Raw genomic sequence first — 27026 nt, 5'->3', positions numbered from 1 at the left:
CCCTGGCGGGCGCGCGCCCCGTCAAGGGGAGGGGCCGGGCCGGGTGTGGCCGCCAGGGGGCGCCGCAGGGCAGGGGCGGGGCGGGGCCGCATAAAGGGCCCCGCGCACGGCCCGGACCCGCATCGCGACCGCCCCGCGCTGGGAACCGACCGGGATTGGGAACGGCATCGCCACCGCCGCAGGTAACGGGGATCCGCACCGCCGCACCGCCGCAGGGCCCCGCGGCCGCACCGCACCCTTTGTCCTTCCCCCGCCCCGCAGTGGGGCCTCGAGGGGCGGGTTTGTGTGTGTGTTTAAAGGGCTTCTTTCAGGCGGTCCGGGCGGGACCCCCGAGGCCGCGCCCCGCCCGCGCCGAGTGTCGCTGGAGGTGCCCCGGGAGCTGCGGGTGCTGCACTCCGGGATCGGCGCCCGGCCCGGCCCGGGCTGGGCTGGGTGTCTCCTGCCGCTTTCCCTGGCTCTCCGGGCAGTCCGCGGTGTCCCCAGCGCGGGCCGGGCAGGGAGCCCTTTGTGTGTCCCCTCACGGCCCTGCCCGGGCGGGGCCGGGGCCGGGATCGCAGCCTCAGCCCGGAGGGTACATCCCGCTGTGCCGGGAGATCGCCTTGGAAGAGCTGGGCCGGGTTGCGGGCGGGGAAGGGGCGGTGCGGCCGAGAAACAGGCGAGATCTGTGTTGGTGACAGCGAGCGAACCTCCTCCGAGCGGAGCGTCTGTAAGCCGCAGTCAAGGACTTGTTGCAATAGTGAATTATTGACTGTAGGCCCTGAGCCCTTCTTTAGGACCAAGGAGTATTTGGAAATGCACAGTTTCCTTAAAGCTGCCTTGGCCACTTGCCGGGGTTAAGCATATTTAAAGGAGGGTTGCTGTAGGAGAAAGCACTTGCTGGCTTTGGGCAGTTCAGTATAAAATCAAAGGGGAAGAGTGACAGAGCTGAACTCCAAGGAATGTGTGCTCTCTTGAGCGCCTCTTGGCATGTTGGCTCTGGTGTGCAGGAGAGGGATGCTACTGCAGTACTGCCCCTGTTCATGGAGAAATTGGGGACGTTGCTGTCTGAGGAGGGGAAAAGTACCATGGCCATGATCAGATAAAGTGTTGGATGCTGTCAGAGACGTTGAAGAAGCTGCTGTTTCCACGTATCAGTGCAGATGTATCTCAGTGGAGGTGTGTCAACTGCCTTTGTGCTCTCCATGTGACAGCAGCATCATATGCTTCTGAAGCCAGCTTTGCAAAACCTATTGCTATGACTGACATACTCTGATTTGCCTCAGTTAAGTAGAACCAAACCACAAAACAAGTGATGGTGGGTTGGTGCCTGTCTACATTTTTACTTAAATGAATCAGACTGTTTCTCAGACTAAATGCCAAAAGTAAAATTGAAGTCTCCTGAGTAGCAATTCTGTGCCTAGGCCATGGAGTGTGATACAGTCCTTATTTAGGTAGTAACAATTTAAAATTGGGCCCAAAATACTTGCATAAATAAATTGAGTTCAGGCAGAGTGTGGTCATATGAAACTCAAGTTTTCCACGAGGACTAGAGAGGCCAAGATATTGTCTTTGGGATAGAAATGCCTGATGTAGTTTATCTTTCAAATTTATGTGCTTATAGTAAATTGAGTCTCAGTACCACAACCTCATTTACATATTTTTATTTTTTTTTTTAGATTTTCACTCCTTAAGAGATTTGGAAAAGCTTGATCCTCTGAACATAGCTTAGAAAGTTTATTCTCTTGCCAGACTGAAAATGTATAATGGATTGGATTTTGGAAGAACAGCACAAGTTGGTTTAATTTAAAAAAAAAAAAAAAAAGAAAAGAAAAGGGAAAATTTGAACCTAGAAGTAATCTCCCCACATGCTTGTAACTTGGGGCACTTGCACTGCAAACTTCACACCTCTGAATAACTTTGTCTAGATGAACAGATTCAGTGGACAGTAGGGCCCTTCATTCTGGATCAAGTCATTCATGGCCCTCCGTATCTGTGAAACTGCAACCTGAGGCACAAGGGCTTGGTATCTCACTGTAGTATCCCAACAGCTGCACACAAGAACAGGACTATCTTGGAAGGGGGAGCTTGCCAAGTCATTGCTCTTGCATAATCAGAGCTGAGAACAGAGAAACTGTGGCTGTTGGAGAGTAGGGAACTGTGTTAGAGCAGTTCAGTGGCTGGTGGGCTTTTTGACAAAGAACAAAGTGCAAATAGAAGAGCAGAGTTCAAGTTTATTTGTTTGAGGCTTTGTTCACAAATATCTTGGGAAACTTCTGTTCCCTACAGCAAAACAAACCTGTCCAGTATTTATTTTAACAGTAGAAATAAAGCTTGCCACTAGAAAGTACTCTTGATGTTTAGCCTTGGGATTTTTCTACCTGTTTCCTTCCTTCCTGGGAGGAGGAAGCTAATAAAGAAGCTGACAATATATTAATCCTCATAGTGCCAGGAATATGAGGTGTCATTGTAATCATGTCTGTTAACTCCTGTTTTTCAGAAAAAGGTGGAGAAACAGGGAACTGGACTAGAACTTGTGAAATCTAAAATAAAAAAAGCCCATTTATTTATGTGGAAATTGGGGGGGAAATTTGTTCATGCTTTTGAATTTTTTTGTACAACCATAATTAAAGCACATGCCCTTAATTCTCAGATATTAACCTTTTTATCCTCATAGATCTTCTAGGATCTGGGACTCTAAGAAAAATACCAGTTAGCATGAAACTAGGGACAAACTGTGGTTATCTTCAAGACTTTGGGAGAGAACTTGTATGCTATGTTGGTGCCTCTCCTAGCTGTGTTGTTAAAATGCAGGAATTGGTAGTTTTTGACTTAGGTTGGGCTTTTTTATGTCTATTGCAGCTCAAGATGTCTAAAAAAATCCGTGGAGGCTCCGTTGTGGAGATGCAAGGAGATGAAATGACACGGGTCATCTGGGAACTGATTAAAGAAAAGCTGATTTTTCCTTATGTAGATCTGGATTTGCACAGGTAATGGCTCTTTGTGACACATGGCTACTTTGTACTGCAATTTGCATGTGTCATTAGGCTGATCGTGCTGAGAGCGGCCCCTCTGGGGTTCCTCACAGCAGTAAGCAGTGAATGCTTAATTGTTAGTTTTTTTCCTGTACTATACCTCTAAGAAGGTCTCTCACAGACATGGCCTGTATTTTATCTCCTGTACCTTGGCTTCCCAGCACCTGTATTTTATCTCCTGTACCTTGGCTTCCCAGCACCTGGGCAGTCTATGTGACTCCCTGCAGCCTAAACAGTTAGAAACATGGGGTGTTTCAGGCACTCCATGACTTGCAGCCTGGCCTGTGGACCCTGAGCAGGCTTATGGCTGTTTGCCATACCTGTTTGAAGATCTGCCCAGAGGACAAAAGGGTGCTTGGAGGGCACAGACTCTGCCCTGATGCCTGTAAGCTTGAGCTCTGCTGTTGACAGTGAGCTAATTGTTGCAATTATTCCCTGAGCCTGTGCTGTGCTTCTGCACTCGCTTCTGGAAAAAACAAATACTAGCAGCTGGTACTGCCAAAAGAGCATGCTATCTACAGCATCTCGCCAAGAAGGTCAAATATTCTCTTCCCTTTCTAGCCACCAGGCTATAACTTAGAGAAGCATCCAGCTACATTTCTCCTAGCCACGTGGAGAGACATACCTTCTGTGGTATCTACCATACTTAAACCCACAAGTCTGACCTCTTCCCCTGCTGCTGGAGTCATTTGTATACCACCTACATCAGGCTTTCTGCTTGCTGGTGTTGAGAACCAAGCAAACAGAAACCAGCAGCATAATACATGCCCACAGTCTGGAGAGCATCCCTTTTCCAAGAGGGGTGGGAGGAGGGAAAGCAAACCCCTGGCTGAGGCAGCACAAGGGCTACATTTATGTACAGCTGGCCATGTTCAGGGCTGTCCCATGCTGGGCACCCATTGTTTTCCCAAAGCTATTAAAACAGTGAGTAAGGGAAATGTGCTTTCTCTGACTGCTTGAGGGGAATATTGGCCATTTTTCTGCCAGAGTAGGATTGTGGGTCCATTGTCAAAGCAGCTTTTAAGCCAATTGTAGCTTCATGTGCTCAGTACATGAAATAACCCAGAACCCTCAGCACAAGAGGTTTGAAACAAAGGCCCATATTCATCTGGGGATTGTGCTGCTCCGTACTATTAGATTCCTAGACTGAAAGCTGCCATTGCAGAAAGCTCAAAAGGGAAGGCCAGAGGAGACACTGTGCCATGCTGGCAGAGAACTTCAGCTGTAAACTGAAACTCTCCTTTCTCTAACCTTCTCTACTAGCAGCAGAAGTGTCACTGTATAAGTCCATGTTTTCTTCCAGTCCAGCAGCATTTGAACTGGAAGAGGGACAACTTCTGTTATGACAGAATGCTGGAACTACACTCATAAGCACGTATGAGGTCTGATTTCTATCCTCTTGGACATAAACAAATGTCCTGGGCAGTTCTGACCATCTTTGTGGGTTTGTTACAGCTATGACTTGGGCATTGAGCATCGTGATGCTACAAATGATAAAGTAACCATGGAAGCTGCTGAAGCCATAAAGAAATACAATGTTGGCATCAAGTGTGCAACCATCACTCCTGATGAGAAGAGAGTGGAGGAGTTCAAGTTGAAGCAGATGTGGAAGTCTCCCAATGGGACAATCAGAAACATCCTGGGAGGCACAGTTTTCAGGGAGGCCATTATCTGCAAGAACATTCCCCGGCTGGTGTCGGGATGGGTGAAACCCATTGTCATTGGCCGTCACGCCTATGGGGATCAAGTGAGTCACTTCAGTGCTTACCTCTCTTTTTATCTTACCAGCCTTAGTCTTGACTCTATAGACCTACAGACTTAGACATCCCTGTGTTCCTGCTCTGTCCCTTGCAGTCCACCTGGGAGCAGGTACTTGCTAGCACTTTGTTAGTACTGCACCTGGCAAAGTGTGGGGGAGCCTGGTTCGTGCCTCTCTTCCTTAGATAGTGTCACTGTATAAACAGCATTCAGAGGCCTGGATTGGATTGGATAGATCTGTACTTAGACATAGGGTATATAACTCCTCTGAATTATTGTTCATCTCTGCAGAACCCTATTCCCTACACAACAATGTTGTGAGAAAATATCCTTTACACTGCCCATCTTCTTACTTCTCAGGACTTTCTGGTGTCAGATGTTGCTCACAGCAAAAATGAAACCAAGAGAGTGATTTTTAGAAGTGAGCAAAATTGCCTTCTGTATAGGGATGTGGGTTTGGGGTTTTTATATTTTTTAACTGGGATCTGCTGCTTAACTTTCACAGCACTCCTGCAGAGTTGGTATCCATAGTGAGTACATTGGAATGTGGTACAGAAGTAGGAAAACAGCCTTTATCAGAGCTCTCCTGCCAGAGGTAGTACAAAGCCATGGAAAGCCCTAGCATGGCACTCAGTGATGTGCCCTTTGGGTAGGCTAGAGGACAAGAATCAATCATACTGTTCTCCATAGGTAATGATATGCTGTAAAACAGCCAAGCATGACAAAAGAAAAATCTTCTAAAAGAGCCAAGTGCTTAAATGGATGAGTAAACCCACAAGTCACAAAATTACCTGGGATGGGAAGGTAAAGTAATAAAGAGGAAAATAACTGAAAAACCTTGACACTAGAAAAGAATGGGATTCAACAACCTTAACAGTACTGAATAATTGAGAAGGTCAAAATAATAATAGGAAACAGTGGATTTAAAGGGGAAGGATTGAAACTCTGCCAAAGGATGAGATTAAAGTGAAAGGGATGATATAAGAACTTATAAAGGACATATGAGACACTTCCTTAACTTCAGAACAGCTCAGGGAACATGTTCCCTTGATAGGAGGGAAACAACATGGAAAAAAGGATAACAAATTTCAAATAGTACTGTTCAGGACAACTGGGGAAAGGAGATATTTAAAAACTTGAAATACATGTTTGCTCTTCTGATTCTGTGTATCTCAGAGGAGCAAAATGTGTATCCATGTATGGAATTCAAAGAACTTTTACTACATGTTTCAGATGTCATCTTGTATGATGTATGAGTCCCCCTTATTTATGAGATCAGTAGTTGTGATATGAATGGTTGTTTTTGAGGCAGGGAGAGGAAGGAGCCATTCTACTCTCCAACCACACAACAGTCTTTGCACCTTAAAACATCAGTGCATCTGCAAAAGTACATCCTCTGCCCATTGATGGGACCCAAGAATTTGTGAGCTTTTTCCCTTAAAGGGGAGGATGCCTCCTGAAACTAGCAGACTCTTGACTACTTAGGGACGTGGTTTAGTGGTGCACGTGGCAGTGCTAGGTTAACTGTTGGACTTGATCTTAAGAGTCTTTTCCAACCTAAATAATTCTATGAGTCTACTTGTCTTTCTAATCCCTAGTATAATAATCCAATGACCACATGGCTGAATAAAGAGTCTACTTAATATTTTTTTAATACAACTGCTTTTGTGCACCCTGCCCTCCCAAATGAAGGTTGTCTTTTATGTTTCTCTCTTTCTGATAGATAAAATCATCATGGCAGTTTTATTTTTTTTAACAGTACAAAGCAACTGATTTTGTGGTTCCTGGGCCTGGAAAAGTAGAGATGACCTACACTCCCACAGATGGAGGCAAACCAGTCACATATCTGGTCCATAACTTTGAAAGTAGGTATTTTCTCTAAGTACTGATTAAAACTGATTTTGGGTTTAATTCAACCTTGAATTGTCAGTCAGAGCTATTTGATGGTAAAATATGACTTTGAGGTAGAGTGGGGGAGAAAGTTTTCACCGCCTTCATTTATCTCTCAACTACTGAAAGTTACTTGAAATCTTCCTGGGACCAAAGAGGCATATCAAACACACAGTCATACTAGACTGGCCACCTGTCATGCTCTTTGTATGATAACTCTGGTAGCAGCATCTATGTTTTTCTCTCTGATCAGAGGGAAACTTGCTGTGTAAACATGGCTTGACCAAAGGGGAGATATACTTAAGAACAATTCGGGTATAATTCTTTCTGGATTTAGTTTGTCTTACTGGTCTCTATCTACCTTCACAGTTTTTGCCCTTCTTTATGAAGCAGTCTTTTTTTTTTTTTTTCTCTCCATAAAAATGAGAATTAACACTTAGCCTGCAAGGTGGGAAGGAGATTTGACAAGGATGCTCCTGACCGAGTAGGTTCTAAGTGTTTTAAAAGATACAGTCCCAAACGTTTTGGTGTCCCTCCTGTCTGTATGACTGTGCTGGTTATATACAGCTTCCTAGGCTCAGGAGGAGTCCTGACATTGCTGGGCTTTGTTGCATGGAAACAATTACACACATGTTGCCAGAACTCAGGGTGTTTTCCCCAGGGGCAGGGTTCAGGAAAACATCACACAAGTTATCTCTCTTGTCTATCAGTGATCAAAGAGTTCAGTATTTGTAGCCATGGTGACTTATGTGTGAGTGTTGGGTTACTTATGTTTGGGTTTTAGCTCCAAAAACTTATGTCCACAGAATCCTGGTTTGTGTGCAATTTGTTTGGCAAACAGATAAAAAGATTGACATATGACGGTCTTTTGTAATATTTGATTTCTCTGGCATTCTTCCTTGTAAGAGCCCAAATCTCTACTGTCTCTTGTTGCACAGCCTTTTATTTGGAGTTCACCTGCTTAACTGCCAGTCCTAATTTGTTTTCATTTGCTAGGTAACTGGTGAGCTTGTACTGGAGATGTCTGGCCATCCAGCTGCCAGTCTGAATTGCTGCTCTGCTTTGCATCAGTGCAAAGATGGCAGATTGCTTCTGTTGCTCTGGGGAACTGCCCTCCCCACAGATAACTGTTGTGCCACCATACTTCCACAATGCATAAGGGAAGCTTGTCTTATTGCTATGCTAATATGTGCAATATTGACACTGAATCAAGAGATTTTAGTAGGCAGTAGGATTGTATGATTGCAATGAGGAATATTTTTTACCTATATGGAAATAACTATTTGAATAAAACTTAATAGCTGTCATCTAGCAACCATGAAAACATGACTCCAGAGGACACAGTCTCTGTAGCTGATCAGACCCTATTCCATCCTTGACTCACTAGAAGAGGCATGGGGACAACATGTATTTTCACTGGTAACAACAGGAATTTCATTCTCTGCCAATATCAACTTTAAATGACCTTGCTATCTTGGCAAGCAGATAAACCTTATCTAGCTTCCCCTCTTCATTCTGCATGTATGTTCATGTAGTAATAAGCATCTGGAGGTAAGGACAAGTGAATATTAGGAGAGGGTATTAAAAAAAAATAAAATTGTGTGTTTCCAGAGCAAAGGTCCCTGATACAGGCACTGTACAAAAACTGCAAGGGTGGTGGTAGTGAGTTGCTTAAAATTAAGTGCACAGTATCTGCTTTTCACTAGAAACACAGAGCTGTGCTCTGAAGGTGGCAAAGCTTTTTCATGAAGCTCTAGACCCTTCTCTCACCCAAAATCAGCCTCTTCCATGATCTGAATACTGCTTTCTCCCAGGTGAGCTGGGCTGCAAGTTCAAGGCACTTCCATTCATGCTTCTAACACATCTGCATTAACAATCCAAGTCATGTGAGTGTTGATAGTTCTTCAGAGCCTTCTCAGGACTTGCCCAAGCACCCACATGACTGGCACATTCTTCCCACAACTTGCTGGAAGTGAGCCTGAGCAGGTGAAACAAAGCTGCAGGGTAGGCCAGACACGTGTGCTGAAAAGATGCAGGAATGCATGCGGCAGCTTGTTTACCTGAGCTAGGCAAAGCAATCTTTGACTGCTGGAGTTAGTTCTGCAGTCAAAGCATTTAAGATGAGAGCAAATCTGTTTCTGGCTTCGACTGAGATCCCCTACTCCAAACTGCTGCCTGCTGCTTTGATAGAAAAATACTGTATTACTTAGATGGCTAGTAGGAGTTCAAGCACGCTCACTTCTGTCACAGTTTTGCTGCTTAGGCTGGAGTAGGAAGAAACTTCTTACGGGGATCAGATCACAGTATTAAGATGTACTTAGCTGCAGAACAAAACCACCTTCCTATCCATGTGTCACAGGACTGCTGGAGCTTTGAGCTGATAGTGCAAAGAGAATCTTCTCATGGAAGAATCAGCCTTTAAATTGAGAACTAGATCAAGACATCTGGGGATAGCACCAGCCTGCCTGCCAGCCAGAGTATTCTAGGGGAGAATGTCAAGTTCTTAATCAAAACTAAATCTAGTTGATTCCTATCTGTTCTTCCTCCACTAACAGGCTGTGGTGGTGTAGCCATGGGAATGTACAATCTTGACCAGTCTATCAAGGATTTTGCCCACAGTTCCTTCCAAATGGCACTGTCTAAAGGCTGGCCCCTCTACATGAGCACCAAGAACACCATTCTGAAGAGATATGATGGCCGCTTTAAAGACATCTTCCAAGATATCTATGACAGGTAACTACTTGTGTACCCTCTACTGTATAAGTCTGCAGCAGGAACATCCCCTCCAGCCTTGTGAGTTGCATTTTAAGACACTCAGCAGCACTTTGGGAGGGAGAGGATGCCTTCTCTGTCTCCCTTGTCCCGCAAGGCACAGTACTCAATATTTAAAGCTCTGCTAACTATGGCTGTGGTGTTCATCCCTTCCATTAGAGAGTCAGATTCTCTGTAGGTGCCTCTGTGGTCCTGAAGCAGCCTTGCAGTAGCTTAGCAAAGCAGACAAGGGAAAAAAGAGTAAAGAAAATGCAAACTTGTTTTTGTTTTTACTCATCTCTGTGCACCTCTCTATGCACAAATTGTGCAATCCCTGTTTATATGGCAAGGTGTTCTGTTTTCTGTTTTCCAGAGAATATAAGTCCAAGTTTGAAGCCAAAAAGATATGGTATGAGCATAGGCTCATTGATGACATGGTTGCTCAGGCCCTGAAATCTGAAGGAGGCTTTGTCTGGGCCTGCAAGAACTATGATGGGGACGTGCAGTCTGACTCTGTTGCACAAGGTATGAGATGCTTCCTGTGCTACACTGAAGTAGGCTTAGTGGCAGTCTCTTGGGACCTTCTGTCACATCTTCTATTGTGGCCCAGGAGGTGGTCTTGGGTCTCAGAACTTACTTTTCAAGCCTGTGGCTAGTCATGGAGATATCAGGCTGTCAGTTTCCTGATTTCACTTTTACAAGAAAATCTATTGAATGTAGACTGTGTATTTATTTACAGGAGGGACGTTCCTACCAACATAAGTGATAGGCTTCCTATTCTAATGGACAGTATCCAGACAGCTGGGACACTGTTGCTGAGTGGTGATGAGTGTACTGGCAGGTGCTCTACTGATAACTAAGAAAATCTGTCAGGTGTAAAGAGAGAGATTGATCCACTTAACTTTATAGACTTGTAGTGCTTGATCAGCATCCTACATAAGCAAGCTGCCTGGTGCCAAAACGAATGCAGAATCCTACAGGACAAGATGTGTGGCTTTATGTAATATGCTCTTTATAAAGTAATGCCACTAAACTGCTTCCCATAGAACAAGGATGTGTGTTGGACTACTAAAGAAAGAAGCTTTCAGAGATGTACATCTCTGAAATCTAGAGTTATAAGTGATGTGAATGTCCAGTTTCACTAGCTCCTGTTCCTTTCACTAAAGCAAATGCTCTTGATAAGGAGTTTTGTTTCCTATTTCCCTGTGGGGAAGATAAGCAGCCCAACATTGCTTATTTATGATTCTTTTTCTTTTACTGTACTTTTCAGTAAAAATCTGTCCAGAAAGTTAGGTAAGAACACTGATTTTCTTGAAATGGTGCAGAATGTCTATATATCTCTGTCTCATGGTTCAGCAGCACTTCCTGATCAGATGAGCTGTTACGATTAGCCAGTTAGTTGCAGCGGCACTTGCTGTTCAGGGATACTCACATCAAGGCTGGGAGTATGTAGGATTGTAGGATGGGGGGGTTAAGGGGAATTTAATGGAGCTGTCCAAAGGAGACACTGAACTTTTTAAACTTGTATTATTCTGTAGGCTATGGTTCTCTGGGAATGATGACCAGTGTGCTGATCTGCCCCGATGGCAAGACTGTTGAAGCAGAAGCTGCTCACGGCACAGTTACTCGTCACTACCGCATGCACCAGAAAGGCCAAGAAACCTCCACTAACCCCATTGGTGAGCTGCCTTTTACTGCCCTTCAGTGATCTCTACACATGAAAGAATAAGCTTAGAGTGAGAACATCTGCATCCTTTCTGCAGAGAATTGCACCACTGAAACTGCAATAATGCAGTTCATAATGCATTTTTCTTCAGTGGTGACTGTGATGACCCACCCTTAATGGGAAGGAAGCATCTAACATTCGTAAGTGCTCATTGGTGGAAAGGAACAACAAAAGTCAGTGTCCACAGACAATCATAAAGTTTTATTAGTGAATTACACACTTGACATGGAAATTGGTATGTTAGTCCCTGACATACTATATAAGCACACAGCTGTAGGTTTTGGATAAAGGGATAGGATGAAAGAGAAGAGAGAAATTAAAAAGGGAAAGATGAATGAAAGAAAGAAAGGAAAAGAGAGAATTAAAGAAGAGGAGAAAAGAGAGGGAGGTCTTTGGTCTCAATCCTACCATGCCTACTTCCTGCCACTCATTCTTGCACTTGTGCTGTACTGTGTTGTGGTTTCTCTCACAGAAAAGTGCTACCCTATCTCTACCTGCCCCCCCTTCTCCAGTCAACTCTTGTTCTTTCTCACAGCATGTTAATATCAACAGTCCTTGGTTGGGTCTATGGACATTGGTTACTGGTGTTTGAGACATACACCACAGACAGTGTTTCTGATAAGCTTGAGAGGGGCTTAGTCCAGGCATGGTTCATTAAGGCCAAGGCCTAATGAGCATTTCTTGGATCACAGTGCGGCCTGAGGGGGTGGGCAGGGGAATGCACCACCACAGTCCATCACTATAGTGAACTCCTCTGGGCCTCTACAGAGACTGGAGCAAAATCAGGCTGGAATGGAGTGAGTGTGAGGAATAAACTAGACCTAACCTAGACTTCGAGACATGCATTCACTCTTCAGCAAGCAATTTATAGCCATAAGGGCCTTAAGGTTTAGATTGGTTGTTTTTTATTTTACTCATCTTTCTGATGCTCCAAAAGACCCAGCCACACCCCAGACTTTAACTACACACTTAAAGTGTCAATGCACTTAGAACAGGACATAAGGGAAAGAATCCTTTAAAATTGCATAGAGACCAGACTGTAATATAGTAGGAGGAAGAAGACTGCACCCTTCTGTCAGAAAGATAATGTTCTGTGTAACCACAGTCCTACCACATGTCATACTTAGTTCCTACCCAAGTTAGAAAGAAAGATAAAATGACGTGTGAAGAGATTACTGGAGGCATTGAGTACTTTCTGGGGTCTGTTCTTTTTTAGAGCTGCACAAAAGGCAAAGAATACCTAGATGAAGATAAGTGTTCTCTTTCCCATACCAGATTTTCTATATTTTTCCTCTTTTTTCAGTTTTTTTGATATTAAAAATCCAATTATTGTTTCACATGATGATTTAGAACGATTTCCAGGGAGTTCTAGAAGGATAGAATAACCCAGTGTTCTCTCTCAGCCTCCATCTTTGCCTGGACAAGAGGACTTGCTCACAGAGCTAAGCTGGACAACAACACTAGCCTCAAGAACTTTGCAGCTGCCCTGGAAGAAGTCTGCATTGAGACCATCGAGTCTGGCTTCATGACAAAGGACCTTGCTGCCTGTATCAAAGGCCTACCTAAGTAAGTGTATGAAATAACCAGCTATGCTTGAAGGAGGCTGTTTTACGTAGTGGTTCTGAACAGCATTTGCTCAAATATTATTTTAGTATGGTGAAGAACAGGAGTCTGCCTCAGAACAGGACTCACTGTACTCAGTGCTGTACAAACAGAACACGAGACACTCCCTGACCAAAGTAGCTTAGTCCAGATTGCTTGGTCCCTGTTATTGTACCAAATGAATGGGCAAAAAAGTAAGGAAGGAACTGTTAAGAGTTGTTTTTTTTATGACAGTCTAGCTACATTGGTCAGATCCTACCTTCATCCTAATAAATGATGAAAACCTACATAACTGCCAAATATCACCTGTATACCCTCTTCTCTGGAGCCTTTTGGCAGAAAAAAAAAGAACACAGCCTGATGAGTAGGAGATAATTCTTTTGGGTTTAGAGGCAAGACTTAGAGTTCTTTGAACAGACTTCCCCTGCTTTGATCATTTGAGAGTGTACAACTAATGCCTGTATTTTTGTTTCCCCCCCTCCAGTGTCACACGCTCTGACTACCTGAACACCTTTGAGTTCATGGACAAGCTCGCTGAAAACCTGAAGCAGAAGCTGGCCTCTCTGCCCAAACTTTAAGGCAGGGGTTCTACTCAAGCTCCCGTAGCAAGGTGTCTCCCACTTACATGAGAGTGTAAGTGGCACCATATCATGCTTTGTTGTGCTTCTTTTAGGATGTTCTTCATCTTTGGCCTCTAATATTTTCCCACTCTTTGGCAGATACTCCTCATCAGAATCAACTCTTTTGCCTAATTACTCTAGTTTTTCTGTTGGTTTTCTGTCTGATGCTCTTTCTGCTCACACTTGAGTCCTCCTGCAAAGCACAGGCACTTGAAGTCTCTTTCCTGAAGAAAAGCAAATTTTGTGGCCTGGAATCACCTGAGGGAACATCATGACTTGAGAAGGTATGAACTGGGCTTTTTAATAAACTCTCCATATTTTGGATCTCTTAACCTGTTGCATTAAGTCACCACTTTCAAGACTGGGCAGCTGTGCTGGATTCACCACAAATGTACTTTCAAGATCTTGGACTCCATCAGGACAGCAGGAATGGTGCTCCACACTAAAGTCTTTATTCTTGCTGTCAAAAGCCCCCACATAGGCCTTTTGCCCCACCTCACAAACTTCAGACTCACTAGAACAACATGTTGCAACTTTTGGCTGAAGAAGCTTCTTTGCATTTTGAGCACTCTTCACCTTGAGATATATCAGGACTACTTTTTGCACTGTTTTTAATTGCACTTGTTTTCTTTTTTTCCTGTGCTTGCTTTTTTAACAGTTATTTTCTCACCAGTTCTAGATTTTCTTAAAGGTTCCCTCAGGGGTATAAAAACACTTACCCACAATTGCTCACGATGTACTTGCTGAATTTTTACAGACAGTCTCACTCTCCTCAGATGTGAAACTATGCCAATATATAGATGATATTCTAATTGGAGGAGATTCCCATGAAAAGGTGGAGGAAGCAGCAGCAGTGAATGAAAGAGAAATTGAAAATTCCACCTGAAATTGAAATTCCACCTGAAAAATGTCAAGGACCAAATAAAGAAGTAAAATTTTTGGGTACTTGGTGGATTGCAGTCAGTGCAGCAGTTCCTCCAGACACTTTAAAGGAAATAAAACAAATACAGATGCCCCAAATCAAAGAAAGAATTACAATAGTTAGTGGGAACTTTAGCATATTGGAGCAAACATGTACCTGGATTTTCTATCATTGCTGGCATATGTGGCACTTTATCGTGCTTTGTTGTGTAACATTTCAAACACTAGACAAAAATGAACATAACACTTAAAATTTTTAAAGATCATGTTTTCTTAAACCCCTTAAGCTGCTCCGGTAGGCCCTACTTTTGCCAAGCAGATGAATGTGATACTGTTCAACTTCAATGTGGGTCTGGATTCCTAACAGCACACCTGAGGTTTCTCTCTGTGACTTTGATCTGTGTTTCTCTTATTTCTTTATCTCAGTCTGAAAGCCAGTCTGTGTCACATCTCTGGTCAAACCGGTGGTGACCTGTCAAACTGACCTCAAATAAGAACCGTCCTCCTCTCTCCAGTACTGTCCATGAGTATAAGTGGGTTCATGGGGCTATGCCAGCTCTGTTGCAATCCTTCTCAATTTATCTTTCAGTGCCAACAGGAGCAGAGTATCCTGACACTAAGGGATTTGGTTCCATTGCTGTGGTCAGGACTGTAGCATTCAAGAAGCACTTAGTAAATGCTGGAAACGAGCCTTACAGGCCAAGATCCTATTAAAGTCATGCTGCAGTGTCTAAATGCAGGCCCTGCACTTAGTTATGCTCCTTCTGACTGGATGTGAAGCATAGGAACTGTTATCTCTTCTCCACTCCCCCATTTCATAAAGGTGCAAAACTTCTAATTGTCTGGGCTATTACTTACCCTTTCTGTTGTGATACAGCATCAGATCATGACTGTGAAAAACTATTCCATCCATGGTTTTTTGTGTTCTGGGTTTTTTAAGGAATAGTTTTAGTTCAGACTAAAATAAAAACCAACCGACATTCTTTGTGTCTTTCCTTCCTTTCTGTGATTAGCAGATACTGGGAAATTCTGCCCCAGAGAGACAGTCCAGTAGCTTTCCGCACAATCCAGTACAGGCTGGGACAGACTGTTGGAACGTGGTATAAGCACAAAATAATATCTCCCTTCTTAGAATAGAGTTTTAATTTGTTCTGGCCCAGGTAAAGCTGTGACCTGTAGTGTGGTAGGCATCAGGTAGTGTACAGGAATTTAAAAGGTACCACTTCCATTGAAATTTTATTCTGGGACTAATAGAAACTGATATATCACCACTTGGCAAAACAGAAGCTGGTTAGACCTGAACTAAGTCTGACCCTGCACAGCTCACTAGCTAAAGGTGGTGATTAGGATAGAAATGCCAGTGTTAGACTAAATGAGCAAAACATATTAGGCATGTGTGTACCAGGGTGAATTTATGCTGATACTTTTGGTCTGTGTTTGGCCCTGGCACCTGTGAAAGCTTTGCTCTTTCCCTGCCAAGTTACGGGAAAACAAGCACTGATAACAGGAAAGTTGTCCTTGAAGAGAGCTTGTGGTATAAACTGTTTTAATTGGTATTCTGTGATTGGCTAGTTATCCTCCAAGGTCGCTTGCAGGAGAGATTGAGGGGGAGGATGAGGAAGGCTCGGCCCCAGACTCAATTAAGAAAGACCCCCCAAAACATACGGCGCGTGCGTGAGGGGATTTCCGAAGTTCTCACGTGTGCGCAGAAGAGGTGCACTTACATATCCGGGAGGGGGGACTGAGGGCCTTGGGCTGGGCGGTGCTGGCCCCACCTAGGGGGGTTGTGGCCACTTAATTGTATAAAAAGCAGATAGTGCTTTCTTGGAGGGGGTTAACTTCACACTAAGGACAACGTTGCCTTTGGCAGGGACGCCTGCCAGTTTGTGAACTTACTGACTCCCCAAGGATGCAGCTTCTGCTGTGGGTAATTATGGGCATGCTAGGTCGGTAAGATAACTTTATGGGCAACAGTTGGGTAACTGGGGCTTATTTCTCTCCTCCTTCCTCCCTTTTGGGTTTGTTCATTTTCTTGGCCAACTTTTGGTAATAAATAGTTTTTTGTTGAGATAGCAACGGTGTCTGGTTTTTCACGTTCCAGTATATCTTGGACTTTTCCTTATTACAATGTGTTTGAAACACAGCTCTATAACTGCTAGGAACTGTCACTATACCTTTAATAGGAATGAATGCAGTCTACAATTCTGTTGTTAGTACAAGCACATAAGGCAGAGCTGGAAAAAGCCCCATTTCTGATCCCTAGAGGCAATGAAAACAATTACTGGGAACAGCTGGAGATCCATGTTCCTGCCTGGCTTCTGACATCAGTAGCTCAACACAGTCAGGCAGGTCCTACTACAACAGCACCTCTAACAAATTCCCTGTTATTTATTGTTCCTACCTGGCTTCCAGAGTTACAGAGTACCAGAGACAGCTTGGTACCTTTGAGGAAGCTGAACAAATAAGAGGGCATTTTTAAATCTTATGCTTTTCGTTTGCTAGTTTTAATGACTTTCTACTATTACTTATGTATAAGCAATGTGGTAGCATTTACCCAGCTGCAGATGACACTCTTTTCCCTCTGTACTAACAAAGTTTTCATCTTCTGGAGGACTCTGCAGAGTACAGCAAGACCCAGTCTATCCTCATGAACTGATGGATGTTGCTGAAGTGCTAAAGAGAAGCAGTAAGTATGGTCAGAAGAACAGAGCATCCCTCTCCTTGCTCTGCCACAAAGAAAGAAGAGACAATTTTCCTGCTTCCAAGGGGGCACATTTCCTTCCCTTTAACAACCAATACGATCCTTTCTTTTCCCAACCACTCCCTCAAACATTTGTTATCGATAACCTTCAAAGTTAGATAGCAGTAGACCCTGAAAGAGCAAGTGCTGGAGGCCAGCGGGTGCTCAGTCTGCAATGGAAGAGTACAGGCTTTCCTGAAACTCAGTTGAGTACTGGAGTACTGTGTCCAGCTCTGGAGTTCCCAACTTAAGAAGGCCACGGACCCATTTGAGCAAGTCCAGAGGAGGGACACAAGGATGATCAGAGGGCTGGAGCACCTCTCCTATGAAGACAGGCTGAGAGAGCTGGGGTTGTTCAGATGAAGAGAAGAAAGAGGAGAAAGAGAAAAAAGAGGGGGGGAGGGAAGAGAGATGGGGGCCCAATCCACTCCCTTTTATAGTTAACCTGGTACACATCTCTTATGTAAACTAGATTTTCTGTGCTTTTTTGTTCACACGTGCAAAACCAACCCTTCTCCAGGAAGTGAGCTGGGGGGAGGGATTGAGCACAAGTCTCAAGGCAGAGCAGGGAGTTGGCTCAGGACAGCACTGCCCCACCTCTGCAGGACCCTCTCTCCAATCACCTTTCCTGTAGCAATACCCAAAATGAGACAAAACATGCTTAGGTCTGGTCCTCTACCTCACCCAGTGCTCAAACATTCCTAAATGTTGGTTGCTGTCACAGTTTAAGCCCAGATGGAAATCATGCACCATGTAGCCGCTTGCTCAAACCCCTATTTCTTCCCCCAGTCACCCAGTGAAATGGGGAAGAGAACTGAGGTAAAATTTGTATGTTGAGATAAGAAAGTTTAATAATTGCAAATAAAAGTAAGAATACAATAATAATGGTAATTAATAATAATAACTAAAAATAATAAAAAGGAAACAAACAAGTGTTACATAATGCAATTGCTCACCACCCACTGACCAATGTCAAGCCCCCCTTCCTGAACCCAGATTGGCCATGCCTCTAGGTATATAGTTATAATAAATACAGCTTAGCAAAAAACCAAAACATCAGTGTGTTAACAGCTTTACCATTCCGAATCCAAACACAAAACTGTAAGAGCTACTAAGAAATTAACCCTACCCTAGCTCAAGCCAGGACAGTTGGGTACAGGGCTCATATTCCACTGTGGCAAGCTTTATATAGCGGACTAAGGGAGAGCGCAGGAAGGAAGAAGAAGGTAGTGAGCAGCTAACCATACAGAATGTAAGGGCCGTGTCCATCATTACAACAGACATCCACCCAACACTTTCCCCACCCCATGAGTCCCAAAGATTTCAAAACAGAAGAAATCCACAGTGCAAAGCTCAATTCATTGAATCAGTCCTTTGGCTGCACTGGTTGGAATAGTTCAGCTGTCTGGTCAGCAACCTCCATCTTTGCTCTGGCCTCTTCAATTGCGGCTGGACAGAGAAGCTTCTAAGAACTTGGAGGTTGCCTATTCAACTGCTATTTTCATCCTGACTCGTTCCTGTTGTTATAAACTTGCCTACCTTGGCACTGGGACATCCTTCAGGAAGCCATTCTTCCTCTTTCATCTTCTGGGTCATTCTCTTGGCTTTAACAGGATTCCTTTTTCTTTTGTAGCGAGGAGAGCGGAGGAACGCAGTGTCTGTAAATGGGTCGCCCTGCCTCAGTTTTCTGCAGAACCAAAAGGGTTACATTGAGTCATCAAGGATTCCTTGAAAACTTGTATGATTTTAGTCCCCAAAGTTTCTGATTTTACTGCAGTGCTTCTCCTATAAGATGACTGAGTGGTACAGTTTTTTCCTTGTCCATTACAGGGTACCTTCTGACCCAATATAACCAGCTATTCAAAGAAAGTTCAAACTGTGACACTTTTCAGGGAAAAACCATAGTACTACCCTGTAGCATAACAACAAAGTCATTATTTTAGGAGTTAAATTATTCTGTCCAATAGCCATTGGATGTACTGAATCTACAGTTTCTTAGGGAAAAGATGCAGCTATTTGTTTAGAAACTCATATTTGCTAGAAAAAGTGAATATAGATACAGCCTGCTCTCAGGAGGAAAGTACTACTCAGGTGTGTAAAACTTTATCCATCGCAGAATGCAAATGAAACCAAGGCTTTTGCTTGAGCCATCTCTATCTACTCTGTACTTTATCCTCATGCTCCTGCCTCATTAGCACTAGAGTACCACAGATGCCCATTTCAACAAGGGAAATAACATCTTTGGTAGCTTGTTACCAGAAGCCTACACATCCATCCCATGATGATGCAGAATTTTGGCATAACCACACTGTGGTAGAAGAGAAGGACCACAGGACACAAAGAGTAAGAGGAACTTAAACAGAGCAACAGAGGATCCAGCCCTGGAGGGCGAACACATGAGAGTAGAGCAAGTGTTGCAGCATGGGAGCAGTCATTGGAAGGAATAGTTTAAAGCCCAACCTGTTGAGTTTTGGTTCTTTATAGCAGGCTGGTTTCCGTCTCCGCCTGGATGAGCGCCCTGATACCTCTTCTGAGATGGAGCAGGACAGAATCCTGGTATTGTTCAAGTCCTGTAGTGGTCTGATCTCTGCAAAGGGAGACATTCACATGAGTTGATCAAAGTGATTCCAAATAATTTCCAGCTATCCTAAGAAATAACACCTGCCAAATAGAAAGGACTGCATTACCACATTTCTCTGAACACTGCACAAACCTGAGTCCAAATCACATTCCCTCTAAACGCAGGAGACCATTTTAATCCAAAAATACCAGACCTGCTCCTCAAAAGTCAGCTCATAAATCAAATTAGGTTCCTCAGTGAAAAAATACAGATTACTAATACTAATTGTAACAAATGTCGATAGAAACTTCCTAAATGTTCGTTCGCGAAGCCTAGCCATGATGATGAATACTGCTAGTATCATGGGCCCTGGGCCCTGGTGTAGTAGAAAAATGATACAAAAAATATATTTGATAGTTGTAATGCCCAGGAGCTTACAGCCTGGAGGAGAGAGCAAGCTTATGGCACACAAACAACCTACCAGCAACTTACCAACTTCTAGCAAGACAAGACCACGCCAATGTTCACTGCAGCTTTCAAAGTGAAGTCAGAAAAAAGGAGGGCAGGAGAACAAACTTACTCCCTCTCTACAAAGTACAGCCCACTCTAGTTGTAACAGGCCTGTTTGTCAACAGCTACAGAAAGAAAAACCCCATGAAATTACTCTCTTTACTGAGCATCCACTAATAGCAAACTCCTCAAAAGGATCAGCTTAACTACTGTATTACCAGCCAAGGGATACACCCTCCAAATTCTTAAAAAAAAAAAAAATTAAGTTAGCTCCTGATTAATTTCCAGTGAAGGTCTCACCTAGAGGTATGAAATCTGAAACCTTGCAGCACTAACCACCCTGGACCAAAAATTTCTCATCTTCTTCATATTCTGTGCCCAATAATGCTGACTTCAGTAAGCAGGGTCAGCATCAAATTAGACTTTTCAACTGCTTGAGTAGTTGATTTTCTAAATTAATTCACATGCTCTGCAGATAACACCAGTGGTAAAACAAGACTTGCAGCACATGCTGCTAGTCTTTCCCAATATCCACAAGTGGAAAAAATGGCCAGCAATTCTCATAGGAATGCTGCTAAACTAGAAGCAAATGCAGCCACAGAAATGACTGGCCAGCACCAGTGGAAGCATAAATGATCAGACTGGAGACTGATCTTTAACTCTGAAAAAAAGAAAAGAAATAAAATATAAGCATTTGCTGCATGGATTCTTTTCCTCTCATCTCCAAACACAGGAACCCTCCCCAGCCTACCACCTACCAGGTTCCTGTGAAGATGAGCTCTGAAAACTTGACTGAGAACTTGTTTCCCCAGGTGTTTCCTCTGCAGTCTTCTTAAACATCAGGGAGCTTTTCAGCCAAACAGGGGATTTTTCTGGCATTCTGTTGCCCTCAGCACTCAGGCTCTTGGAAACTGGTACTTCAGTAAGCCTGGAGCTGACAGGCAAAGCTGCACAACTGGTCATAGAGAAGGATTCAAGCTTGTTAGGAAGGTCCATAAGAGTATTTGTCAGTGATATCTCAGGTATTTGCTCCTCCAGGAAGCCATCTGGCTCAGACAGCAGATCTGTAATGAAGGAAAACTTCCCCGTAGGGACAGTTTGCTTGGGTGCAAGTGAACTTCCAGTGAGAACATCGGCACCATCACTTGGTCTGGCCAGGGTATCAGACTCTGGAGGTCTAGAGTTGTTCCTCTGAGGCTTGGGTTTGCAATAGGCTTTTTTTTTCAAATCACTCATGTTGTTGTCAACATTAGCTTGCCTTTCTTCTTGAAGGCCCCTTGTCTGTTTTTTATTGCTCTTTTGATAGTTCTTAGAAGCTCTGGGGATTTTGCTAGGTTTGATCCCAGGAACTGACCTGGGAGGTACATTTTCACCTCCATCAAATTCTGTCTGGACACAACCCAAGTTTCCTGCAAGATCCAAAGGGTGCACAATGTAAGTTTTCCTGTTACGTTTAACATTACCAGGCAAATCCTTTGTGCTCTCCTTAGCTACTCCTTGAACATCTGTACAGGGCCCAAAAACATCAACTTGGTTTCTCTGATCACAATTGCTTAACCTGACAGTTTTCCTCCTTCTCCGGCTTCTTTTAGGATGTTCTTCAGCATTGGCCTTTTGTATCTTCACACTCTTTGGCAGATACTCCTCATCAGAATCAACTCTTTGCCTAATTACTCTAGTTTTTCTGTTGGTTTTCTGTCTGATGCTCTTTCTGCTCACACTTGAGTCCTCCTGCAAAGCACAGGCACTTGAGGTTTCTTTCCTGAAGAAAAGTGAATTTTGTGGCCTGGAATCATCTGAGGGAATTTCATGACTTGAAAAAGTATGAACTGGGCTTTTTAATAAACTCTCCATATTTTGGATCTCAAAGATAGGTCCCTTCTTAAACTGTTGCATTAAGTCACCACCTTCAAGACTGGGCAGCTGTGCTGGATTCACCACAAATGTACTTCCAAGATCTCGGATTCTATCAGGAGAGTGGGAATGGTGCTCCACACTACAGTCCCTGTTCTTGCTGTCAAAAGCCCCCACATAGGCCTTTTGCCCCACCTCACAAACTTCAGACTCAGTAGAGCATGTTGCAACTTCGGGCTGAAGAAGTTTCTCTGCATTTTGAGCACGCTCTTCACTTTGAGATATATCAGGACTACTTTCTGCACTGTTTTTAGTTGCGTTTGTTTTCTTTTTTCCTGTGCTTGCTCTTTTAACAGTCATTTTCTCACCAGTTTTACAACTACCTTTGCTTTTAACCTTTATAGGAACAAACTCAGGGACTTGGCTATAGGTTGAGTCCGTTTCAACACCACACTCAGTTTCTTTAGCCTGTGGCTGATCACAGAAAGTCTCTTTACCCACAGATTTTCTATCAGAAATAACACTGGTTTGCGTAGGTGAAGCCAGGGAGCTGGGTGATTTCAGCTGTTGCTGTGTGTTGTTGTTGCTGGAGCTGCTGCTGTCCTTTGTGATACTACACAAAGCAGCCTGAGTGGAACTGACACGCGGGAAGATACCCACACCAGAAGATGGAGTGCTTGTAGCAAACAGGGTGGAACGCTTTCTCCTCTGAGTAACATGCCCTTGTGAGAGACGATCAAGGAAATATTTTGCCATCTCATCAGCCTCATACGAAAGACGATGACCTTCCCAGGCAAGCGCTGGGAAACTGTTGGGATTTTGGTCGGTAGTGCACAACACCTCTGTTGGAAAGACAAAATTCATTCCTAAGATGGAGAAATGCGGCAGGCAAATGCCAGCTCTCCCAATACCACGAAAAGCCTTGCCCCACACACTGCCACAAATCCAGAGCATAGAAAAACATGATTTTGTCTCTACAGAGACTCTCCAAACTTTCTGTGTAACAGAATTGCTCATCTGGCTCCCCCTCTGAACAAAAAGACATTCCAAAGCAAAATCTCGTAATCTGCAATAATATTTAGGAACACTCATGATCCATATAAGAGTTATTAATTATATGGCAAATCCACAAGGAAAAGTTGTGCATCTAGTCAGATTCTGCACCTTCAGACATTTCTGAAAATCTTATGTAAGCTCAGTGCTTATTGCTCAAAAAGCCTGATTTGCAATCTTGAACTATTGCAAACATGCCAAATATCCACAGCAACACATTCCATTCTGGGATACGAGTAACTACAGCAATAACAGCACCGGGAAGCATGCAGTTCCTACCAGCTATTGGAGTCATGGTTAGGAGCTAACTGGAACTCTGGCACTGCACTCATCCATTTCTGAGCACAGATACACAAAGTCATACCAGAAGAACAGCAAAAGATGCAAATTTACCTCCAAAGATGCAAGAGTCATGAAAAGCCTCCTGCGTTTCCTTTGTTTCAGTGAACTTCTTCCCATTCTCTTCCTGGTGGGATTGAGGTTCCTCAGCATGCTGTGGTGGCAAAGTGTCTTTGGAGGCAACAGGCACGATTTTCAGGGGCTCATTAGAAGCAGGTCTCTGAAGTTCTCCTGAGGATGTTTGTACTGCTGTGGAGCTGCCACCTTGCTGTCCTGCATCACACAGCTTGGAAATGGGCACCCTCATTGGTATCCCTGTAACCCTGGTGAGAAGGAATAACAGCAATGGAGCATGTTCCATGTATAAGACAGCCCCAGAATCCAGCAGAGTAACTACAGCTTTCACCTCCATCAGTTGACAAAATATATTTCTCAAGTCTTCAAGTGCTGCCCAAGCAGGACAGATTTCCCACTTTTGGGCAAGCACAACACATAAGGAGATCATGCTGCTGTGGACACAGAATTAGGAGAAAAATACACTGAGGGAACAAGGAAGTAAAGGCCTTTCAGCACACAGGTTGTGACCACACATTCACCTTGCTGTGGAACACCAACACAGCTGCCTGGTGTTACACGTGTGGGCAACTCCAAGGACTCCCCTGTGCTCTGAAGGGAGACTAAACAGAGGAGAAACAGAACTTCAGATACATTTTAAGAGACCCTGCTCTGATCATTTTTCCAGAATACAAGTTTACATCATACAAGCAGGTGACTATTAAGCATATATATGTAACAAACAAAGTGGCCAGCTATGGCATTCACTCTTTCAAGGAAATCTTGCAGTGCTCACCAGCTACAGGGGGAAAACTACCCAAAAGTAATGCACTCTCAAATAAAAAAGGCAGAAGGACCACCTTTTGCACAGACTTGGCATTAGGACAAACAAGACAAGGAGTGGCAGCAGAAAGACACAGAGTAAATGAAAACATCAAGCAGTGGAGGTTCAGAGAAGATATCTCACATAAAACTGGCAACTGGGCACACACATAAAACACAAGAAGTTTAGCATCTAGAAATTCAGGACAAGCTTGCTGATATCATTTTAAGGCCCACCTCAGAAGATGACCATCTGCAATATCATCAGCCCAGCAATCTTCAGTCATGCTGCTCTTCTGGCCACTGGACAAGGATGCAGAATTTGTATGAAACTGGAAAGAAGAGAAATAGAAGAATGGGTTAAAGTTGTTACAATCCTTAGTGCAGCCTCATGCACAGAAACAGCAGAAGCTCAGTTTCACTCTGGAAAGAATGTAAAATGCTGCCAGTGACCCACTCCCATTTAAAATTGCATAAATTATGAAATAAAAAATTATGAAATAACTAGATTCTGTCTCCACAAGATTAAGGATGAAGTTAAACTAGTTCAGATAATATGAGACTAGGAAGCAGGAATATTTTCCCCATCCACCCATGAGAGAGGAAAATGTCCTATTCCCTATCCCAAGTTGCCATGGCAAAACTTTAAAAAATAAATTGAAAAGAAGTCATAACTTGTCAGAGCAGAAGAGCCTACTGGCCAATACAGCCAACGACCTAGAGGAAAGCAGTTTAAAACTGTAGCCCTTCCAACAGAATAAATTACTGCAGAAATCCTTAACATCAAGCTAAAAACAAGGATGCAGCCAGCATAATTCAAGCAAGCAAATAAAAACAGCTTAAGCATCCAACACTGCAGTGAGCAGGCAACACAAAGCAAAAGACAAACAAAGGCCCCTTCCCAGAGTAGTGTGCCCATGTTTCCCATGGTTTACCTCAGACAGCCGGGCCGTCTTAACTGCAGCCAGAAGATTTTCAAATTCTTTCAAGATATGATTCTGTTGAGGTAATAAAAGAGAGAGAAACCATAAAGACATTAAATTAAAACATCTATTCCAACAAGGATACTTGTAGCTAGAGCAAGGAACTGGGGAGAACACAGCTTGCAAAAAAAAAAAAAAAAAAAGGCAAATGAATGGTGACCTTTTTCATATGCTGAGAATTTGGACAATCAGCAACAGGTCACTCCTCCCAAGGCTGAGATGCTAGTGCTGCATGCCTTGCCTACCACACCTCCCCATGCCAGCCACGTTGCTAGTGCCACACCTGGAAGGAGAGCCTGTGCCGCAGCACAGCATTCTGGAAGTGGCACTGCTCCACCTCCTTCTGTAAGATGGCCTTCTCCCGGGTGAGCCGCTGTGCATTGGCTTTCTCTGCATTGAGGGCCAGAGCCAATGCTTTATTGTTGTGCTTCAGGGAGACTTTAATAGTAGAAGAGATATCACACAGAATCAGCATCCAAGGTTTCATCCATGCCTCTTCCCTCATCATACTTCTTCTTCCTCTTTCCAGAATAGCTTTCCTTAGATTCGGATCTCTACAACTCAACAGCCCACACACAAAACCAGCAGTATAATTCCTTCCAGCAACAGAAGTCTCCAGAGAAGAGCAGGAACAAAATTTCCATTACCTGCAACACTTCAGACACCCTCTTCATCCTCAGTTGGTCATGCTCAGGTAGCAAGCTACTGCTTGAATTCTTAATGCATGATAGCACGGTTCAGGTGCTGAGTTTGAAAAGATATGCTTCTGGCTTTGAATATGCCACCTGAGTCCTCATCTCTATCCAAAAAGTGGGAGAAAAACCTATTTTCCTCTAGTTGTCCTTGAGCAGATTTAGAGCCATGTTTCCCAATTTCAAAATATCTAATAGAAATATCTAATTTTTTCAAGGTAGTCCAGATTATCTCATGTGCTATCTTTGCATTATTTCGCCCATAAAAACACGTCACAGTTGGGCTAGCTTCTGCACAGGAGTGCATATACACTAAAATAGTTTCCACACCTCTTGTTTTTGCTATTTGGACCCTGAGGACTCAGTTTCCCAAACACAGATGTCTGATATCATCTGAGATGCTGCTGAGCAGCCTTTGACGCCCCAAGGTGCTGTTCCAGAGGTTCTGTGTTAAACCTGCCAGTCACAGATACTTCAGACACCCTTGGACACCTTGAGTGACACTTAACACTCATTTGCAGGGCATTGAATTCACTAGAAACCCCTCGGGCAGAGAAGCTGCCAAGACTGCCGCCTACCGCCACGGCCAAAGGCACAGTTCCAAGCTGATGTAGCTGCCAGCCCCTGCACGCGCTGCAACGCAAAATACACTCACTAATGATTTTCGTTTTGATTTTGGATACAAGCGAGGCATTCAACTTCGCAGTCCTCAAGGCACCCTTTTTCTTCTCCCGCATCCTCTCTCTTACGCCGCTCAGGCTGAAGAAGGACGTGTCGGCGGCCTTCAAAGATGCCATCGCTGTAGAGAGTGACACCGAGCAGGGTTAGCACCCGTATTCCCCGCCAGCAAGTCCTTGGCGGCCAAGACTCGTACTACCCCCGAGCAGCGGCCCCGCGGCCCCTCATGGCCCGAGTAGCTCTGGGCACAGCCCCGCCGCCCCCCGCACGGATCCCCGGCTCACCTGCGGACGGGGCGGCTGCCTCCCGCCGCGGACGGGGCCGGAGAGGAGGGCGCAAAAAGGAAGAGGAAGCCCTGCCCGCCAAGCGACTTTTGAAAGCGAGCGGGCCGGCGGGCAGCCCGCCCCTCGCCCCGCCCCGCGAGGTGGCGGCGGGAGGGGCGTCCTTGGCCGGCCGAGGGTG

General features: G+C 44.2%; 2 protein-coding genes across 3 annotated transcripts; one reads left to right on the top strand and one right to left on the bottom strand.

Annotated features, from left to right (window-relative positions):
* Nucleotides 1-70: 70 nt before the first annotated feature.
* On the top strand, nucleotides 71-15262 carry IDH1 (isocitrate dehydrogenase (NADP(+)) 1, cytosolic). The gene is made up of 9 exons (XM_017835106.1): nucleotides 71-182; nucleotides 2839-2966; nucleotides 4467-4758; nucleotides 6529-6634; nucleotides 9215-9392; nucleotides 9784-9935; nucleotides 10949-11089; nucleotides 12540-12702; nucleotides 13223-15262. The coding sequence occupies exons 2-9, from the start codon at nucleotides 2845-2847 to the stop codon at nucleotides 13314-13316; spliced, it is 1248 nt and encodes a 415-aa protein (XP_017690595.1). The 5' UTR covers nucleotides 71-182; nucleotides 2839-2844; the 3' UTR covers nucleotides 13317-15262.
* An 843-nt stretch (nucleotides 15263-16105) lies between these two features.
* Nucleotides 16106-26946, bottom strand: LOC108507230 (shugoshin 2-like). 2 transcript variants are annotated; one of them, XM_017834955.1, is made up of 10 exons: nucleotides 26849-26946; nucleotides 26542-26685; nucleotides 25478-25653; nucleotides 25147-25209; nucleotides 24449-24543; nucleotides 23390-23658; nucleotides 20848-22785; nucleotides 19480-19606; nucleotides 18559-18706; nucleotides 16106-16952 (listed from the first exon to the last, which is right to left on the bottom strand). In XM_017834955.1, exons 2-10 carry the CDS (start codon nucleotides 26681-26683, stop codon nucleotides 16878-16880), a joined length of 3033 nt encoding a protein of 1010 aa, XP_017690444.1. In that variant the 5' UTR covers nucleotides 26684-26685; nucleotides 26849-26946; the 3' UTR covers nucleotides 16106-16877. The 2 variants fall into 2 exon arrangements, with proteins under 2 accessions (XP_017690444.1, XP_017690453.1); XM_017834964.1 differs by lacking the exons at nucleotides 25478-25653; nucleotides 26542-26685; nucleotides 26849-26946 and adding an exon at nucleotides 25355-25447.
* Nucleotides 26947-27026: the final 80 nt, after the last annotated feature.

Source organism: Lepidothrix coronata, unplaced genomic scaffold (genome assembly GCF_001604755.1).
Source record: "Lepidothrix coronata isolate B3197 unplaced genomic scaffold, Lepidothrix_coronata-1.0 Scaffold7, whole genome shotgun sequence".
Taxonomy (NCBI): domain Eukaryota; kingdom Metazoa; phylum Chordata; class Aves; order Passeriformes; family Pipridae; genus Lepidothrix; species Lepidothrix coronata.
This window is presented reverse-complemented; position numbering and strand designations above follow the sequence as displayed.

Bases quoted from the DNA above. Each gene is read 5' to 3' on its own strand.
- IDH1 (XM_017835106.1), top strand. From the start codon at position 2,845: ATGTCTAAAAAAATCCGTGGAGGCTCCGTTGTGGAGATGCAAGGAGAT. The intron at 6,635-9,214 runs GTAGGTATTTTC...CTCCACTAACAG, and splicing joins TCTGGTCCATAACTTTGAAA to GCTGTGGTGGTGTAGCCATG. The intron at 9,393-9,783 runs GTAACTACTTGT...TCTGTTTTCCAG, and splicing joins TTCCAAGATATCTATGACAG to AGAATATAAGTCCAAGTTTG.
- LOC108507230 (XM_017834955.1), bottom strand. From the start codon at position 26,683: ATGGCATCTTTGAAGGCCGCCGACACGTCCTTCTTCAGCCTGAGCGGC. The intron at 25,654-26,541 runs GTGAGTGTATTT...TGATTCTGTGTG, and splicing joins AATCAAAACGAAAATCATTA to ATATCTCTTCTACTATTAAA. The intron at 24,544-25,146 runs GTAAACCATGGG...TCTTCTTTCCAG, and splicing joins AGACGGCCCGGCTGTCTGAG to TTTCATACAAATTCTGCATC.